Raw genomic sequence first — 6,124 nt, forward strand, 5'->3', positions numbered from 1 at the left:
GTACTATATAACATTTTAGACACATTCTAGACAGTTTATCAGCTAAAAAAAGTTAATTTTGGGGTAAGTTACTCTTTAACCAATTTTTTCACACTTTCTGTAAATCATATAAACTTCATTTCACTTCTCAAATATCACTGTGTTTGTCCCCTATATGATAAATTTAACTGATATTTTTATCCAAATAATCAAGGATTTATAAAAGGTAAATCAGGAAAATTAACAAGGCTGCCCAAACCGTTGCAYCCCACTGTATTACAGGAGTTCTTAAATACAGTATTGGTTTGCATAAGTACAGCTTTTCTTTAGAAAAGAAACCATAACCATAGTTTATTTTAAATGAAAGATGCTGAAAAGTGAGGTTTTTGGAGATAGAAGGTTTGTTTCTGCCTGACAAAGATGATATGCAAAGCAGCATCTCTGCACTTGTCATTCCATGGGAGATAAAGCATCAGACAAAATAGCAGCACAACATCCAACAGTCTGTTAGATTTGTTTATTCCTAAACACGGACCATATTCGAGTTTCCACTGACTGAGAAATAGAGCACAGCTTGGGGGAGTCGCCTGTTACTGGGGAGTATTTTTTGTTTGTTTAGGATAAGTGCCCCAGCTCTTAAAATGACGCCACTTATTCTAAAACTACAGCAGTTCAAGTGTTACTAGCATTCTTGGCCCCCTTCACATTGGATGACAACCTCACTGACAAGCAAAAGAAAAGAAAAAAAGAGAAATCAGTCAGAATGTGAATTGTTTTTGCAGGGTTTTGACAAGGTTGTATTACRAACACAGTAGGCTCTCCATTATACATGACAGAGAGAGATGGGTGATGGTTCTGAACATGCACAAAACTTTTATAGCAAACTGGGTTATTGTTTTGTGGCAAAAATATTAATGATGTGGAGCCTCTGCCKATCAGCAGGTCTGGGTCTGGACTGATCACGCTGGCCTTACAGGCTACATGAAAACACAGTACAGRCATGATACCCAGAGTTGTAGAGTAATGCTGGCAGAGCGTGATCATGCAAAAATAAATAAATAGAAAACTAAAAACTATGTTGAGTACAAAGAGTTTTGCAACACCTTGGCTGCCTTCAACTGATGTAGTTTTTCCAGCAACATTCACAAAGATCTTGTAGGTCGGAGAGACAGTTTCAGGGTTGTCTTTCTGTGTGAAAGTAGTCCACATTTATATTATTACTAATCTGAGCAATCACCTGCTCTGTTATTASCCATTTACTTTTAAAATAATTCTGCTGTAATTGCACAATGTGTCTGCACTGTGATACTTTACAGTTAGTACTCTGTTAAGATTGTTTTGCACTGAAAATAGGCAAATTCTGATTCCTAATGTCAGATTCTGATAGTCTACTGTCTCTAAAACAATTTTTTTAAATTCTTGCACAATTCTTTATAATATATTTTTTTGTTATTAATAGTTGTATCATGGCTAGTCTGTGTTAATTTTGTGTACTGTCTATAGTTTGTAAACTAACTAGCGTGTGAACCTCTGTACTGATGCTGCTGTGACACCTGAATTTCCCCTCAGTGGGACAATAAAGGCTATTTCTATTCTATTCTATGAAGAAATGTAGTTACCATTAGGAGCTATATACKATGTGAAAAGTCCATAAATGAGCATGAATTGAAAACTGTATGAAGGATTATGTTATAGAATAAACAGCAAAAGTTGCATTTAAAGCCTGAACAGTTCACTCTTTAGTGGTCAGAAGAAAACGRAACATATTCACCACTGATCAGTGTAAAGTGTGCAGCTGGACAACTTTTTGTTTTTAAGCTTTCTAAGTACTGTCTAATACTAATGGTACTTTATAATATTCTTATAGAAAACATATAATATTCTTATAGAAAGCACATGAAGAAGCAATAAGTGAAAGCTAAATTGATTCACATAATAGTAAAAACAAGATTGTTATTGGTGTCACTACAGAGTATGTGTTGAGGATGACTCAGCTACTACCACACCAAATGTTAGTTCAGTATCTGTGAAACTGGCAGAGTTGCTACGTTTCAAAAATTCAGTTAGCTGAGGCGGCCATYTTGAATMAGGTTAACTCAAAACATTATTTAGATATTGTTGAACATTCACTGCTTACTTTGAGGGTTTTATTGGTTCATGTTGTTAGTGGAGTTAAATCCAACAATTAGCAACATTTTAGAAACAGATAATGTTACTAATCACACTAAATTTTAGCTCAATCTGTAAAGTAATCTGTAAAGTGGACTGTGGTGTAGCCATTTTAGAGGTTGTTTTTCTATGGAAGTCATGTTGAATGGGGCCAATTCAAAAAGTTAAGCTGAAGATGTACATTCAGTGCCTACAGGTTTAATTTAATCTGTCAGTGGTTCATCAGAAACTGTGATAAAACAAAAAGGTAAAACAAAATCTTTTTTKCCCTTTTGCCTTTGATTTTCTTTCGCACTCCTTCTTTTGGCTGACTCAGGGGTCGCCACAGCGAGCAAACTTGCATGAGGATTTGGCAATTATTTTTATACCAGATGCCCTTCCTGACGTAACCACTGACCACAGAGCTACCGTGGCCCATGTGTGGAGCAGAGTGTGGCCATACAGGGTGCCGGTGGGAGCAGATTGTTTGTTTGTTTGGGGGCTGGAGGGTTACAGGCTTGCTCAAAGGTCCAGAATGAGACGGCATCAGCTTTCCTACYCAAACTGTGCTGCAGTCAGGGGATTCAAACCGGTGACCTCTCTCTATCCACCCATTGTGCACCACATCCCATTATTTGCCGCTTTGATGGGGAGTGATTATAAAAATAAAAAAGACTTTTAACAAAGTGAATGTATCTACATTGTTCAACTCAAAATCTTTTTCATCTTTACCCTTTGATAAAAACTTGTGGTACAACAGGACTAGTACTACAATATAGACGTCAACAGATACATCGTCTGGACAATATTGTTGACGATATTTGTGTTTGTTTTTTTCCTTGTATCGGCTGATGCTTGCATGCGTTTCCTGATCCATCAGTGCATTCAGCAGCCATGCACTGAGATCACATGGCCGCATGTATTGCTGCCCCCACCCCCTGGCAGGGAGTGGCTGGTAAGACTGAGTGCCAACGACAAGTGTGAGTTTTCAACTTTTAATGTACTTTTAATTGTCTAATTTAGCTGTGTCTGCCCTTTGAAAGTCTGTCCCTGTCTCAGGTTACAAAGTGGAGAAAAAAAAGCATCATCAGCTTAAAGCATGATAGGTTTGGGCGATATGAAGGTATACTGTTATACCGCGATATCAAAATGTGATGACAGTATGTATAAATTATGACAATATGAGTCACATGAGAGGAAGCATCAAATTTCCACAAGCCTGTTACAAACATTTCAGAAGACGCTCCATGTTCTTACTGACGCTTGTTCTGACCACCTCAGCTCATTCAGGAAAAAAAATTAATAAAACAAACAAACAAACAAAAAAAAGAAGAAAGTGGGGAGCAGAGACACCTTCGCCTGCTGTGCAGCTCGCTGGCACCCAAAAGATGGGCCACTGTGGTGCCTCAGACAGCTTCACAGACYAACCAGTTGCGGGTTTCTTAAGTCAAACAAAGAGCTGACTCCTTTCGAATTTAAACTTTTGGTGATTTTTTTTCCGACTCACAAGCTTGTCCTCAATGCAGACAAGGAAATGACTACTAACTTTATTGGCACAAAGACATTCCTGGCTAAAAGCATGCAGCAGCATGGATACAACCAGGGTAATGTGCGGTCACACCAAATGCATTTTGAGTGTCAAAATCACGTCCAACTCTTGTGCACGATGCTCGTTAAAAAGGTTCTCGACGTGCTTGACGCYGGTCTCGCCTCTGCCAGTCTCTAATGTCTGATGAAATAAAAGAAAGTGGCTTTGCTTTGTTTACTGAGAGCAAGCGTACGTCGTGCTCATGAGACAGTTCATTCAWAATTAATTCACCAGAAAATTCAGAGACGTTATGAGTTTGGTGAGTTTCATCACCCAGGAGCTGTGAGCTAACGAGGCTCGCTTTCAGAACTATTTTTGTCCTGAGCTCAGTTTGATGAGCCGCTGACCCGCATCGGTGCTGATATCTCCTGCCATGACGCCAACTACAGACACTCGACTTCAGCTAAAGAGCTCCTGTCCGTCTATCTCAGGTTAGTGGACATCATTCAGGAAACCGTCCTGTTGGGACACTCAAAACGCCGTGCTAAACGTACCGCAGTACTTCCTGATGCGCAGCCACTATAGACTTTGCGTGTACACCTGACGCTCAAAATGTGTTTGGTGTGAACGCACCATAAGACTGAGTCAGATTATTTTGAAACTTAAACACATAGTTGGACTATTTTGATCTGTTTGACTTAATAAGGGGCAAAACTCATTCTGTGTCTCCTGCTGCAACTCTGAGTGACAGCAATGGTAAATGCTCACAAGCAGCTACTTCTCAGTTAGTTATTAATTAATCAACACGCCACAGACCCCCAGCGTCTACCCCAGTAATACCATACACCGCGGTATTTTCTAAAGATTATACCAGGGTATGAAAACGATCAATACCGCCCAACTCTACTGCGTGACTTAAAAATCACTCACCACAGTAAGGTTATTATTCATTGGCTGGAAGGTGCAGCAGAGCAGCTCGCTGGATTCTGGGTCTCGGACTTCTCGAATGCACCGACCATCCTCTGTGTTCCAGATGCGCAGGGTCCCATCTAATGACGTCGACACAATGATGTCATTACTCAGAGACCAGGCGAAGTCTGTGACAGGACCCCCGTGCCCTTTCAGAGTGACTTTCACGGTGGGAGGAGGTGGGGACAGCGTCATGATGGACAGGGTTCCATCCAGGGAGCAACAAGCAAGGAGGTGCTTGTCATCGTTAGCAAACTGTAACCGTGGAACTTTAGAAAGAAAAGGAAGAAACATAAAGAACGTTAGGCATGCAAATACTAATTCAGATAAATAAAATGTATATATATATTGCTTACACACCAGCAGAGTCGACATGTTGGTCAAATATGTGATGCATGCCAGCAAAAGCATAGTTTTCACTCAAGGTTGTGTCTCCTGCCATCGCRCGGCTGGCCTCTGCCACGGAGGTGGGCACCAAACTGCCCGGAGGCCTGTGGTCACAAATAAAAACCCTTTATCAAAACATCATCACGACCATTTTATAGAGTGTACAACAAATTTATATGATCATAAAGTGAACGCATGCCAAACAGTAAATCTAACAAAACACAGCTGCTTATCAAATGTAATGATGCTTTGAGACAAGATGTATGGAAAACAGAGGATCTTTGTTTAGCAGTTTTCAGAGGACCTCTCATCGTAGACGGCTCTGTTCATCTGCGCCTGCAGCTGGTAGGAGCCTCTGCTGACAGACCGGCGGTGACCGCGAGCCCCTTGAGCACGAGGGTCCTCCTCAAAGTCCTGCCAGAGAGGGGCAGGGAGAGGAGCCACAACAGAAAAATAACCTCAAAGGAGTGAGTTAAGGTGTTTTAAGGCACGCTTAAAACTACGACACATGCAATCCTACATAAATCTACAGAAACTGCCATGCACTTTTTCATCTAAAGACACTGCCATACAAGAGCAGTGACAGCCATTTCAACCAAGCTGCTCAGCTTCAYATGTCCTGCAACCAACATGTTGCTTGGCACCCATTTGTTTTTTGTTTTTTTAAGTTTTAGAATAGTTTCAACCCYCCCATCTCCAAATCAATGCAGACACCTCCATTCATTTTATTTTTCTCTACTGTCCCTGTCCTTTCGTTTTCTCTGAGTCTGACCTCCATGCGGTCCAGTGTGGTGCGGGAGCTGCGCACACTGCTGGCCCTGAAGCTGCTCTGCTCAGACAGGGGCCCGTAGCGTAGAGCCAACAGCTGACTGCGCAGCCTCAGGTACTGCCTGCGCAGCCCTGGCTCAAAGCCACACTTGGCGTTCTCTCTGAGCAGCTGGCTGCGTCGGCGGATGTACTGAGTTCGGAACTGTGGGAAGGTAGGCGTGCGGTAAGCATTGTACCTGGAAGAAGACAAAAAAACGTGACATCAGCACACTTTAATTCACTGTAACACACACACACACACACACACACACACACACACACACACACACACACACACACACACAC

The 6,124-nt window shown here is 41.5% G+C and overlaps 1 protein-coding gene across 1 annotated transcript in view; it reads right to left on the reverse strand.

Moving 5' to 3' along the window:
* The window catches only part of wdr13 (WD repeat domain 13), a gene marked incomplete at its 5' end in the record, with an annotated part of 11,468 nt that extends 5,453 nt beyond the window's left edge, over positions 1–6,015 (reverse strand). The window contains 4 exon segments of the mRNA XM_014010969.1: positions 4,586–4,893; positions 4,985–5,115; positions 5,316–5,425; positions 5,784–6,015. Coding sequence (XP_013866423.1) covers positions 4,586–4,893; positions 4,985–5,115; positions 5,316–5,425; positions 5,784–6,015 — 781 coding nt within the window.
* Between the last annotated feature and the right edge of the window lie 109 nt (positions 6,016–6,124).

This window comes from Austrofundulus limnaeus, unplaced genomic scaffold (assembly GCF_001266775.1).
Source record: "Austrofundulus limnaeus strain Quisiro unplaced genomic scaffold, Austrofundulus_limnaeus-1.0 Scaffold75, whole genome shotgun sequence".
Lineage (NCBI taxonomy): Eukaryota > Metazoa > Chordata > Actinopteri > Cyprinodontiformes > Rivulidae > Austrofundulus > Austrofundulus limnaeus.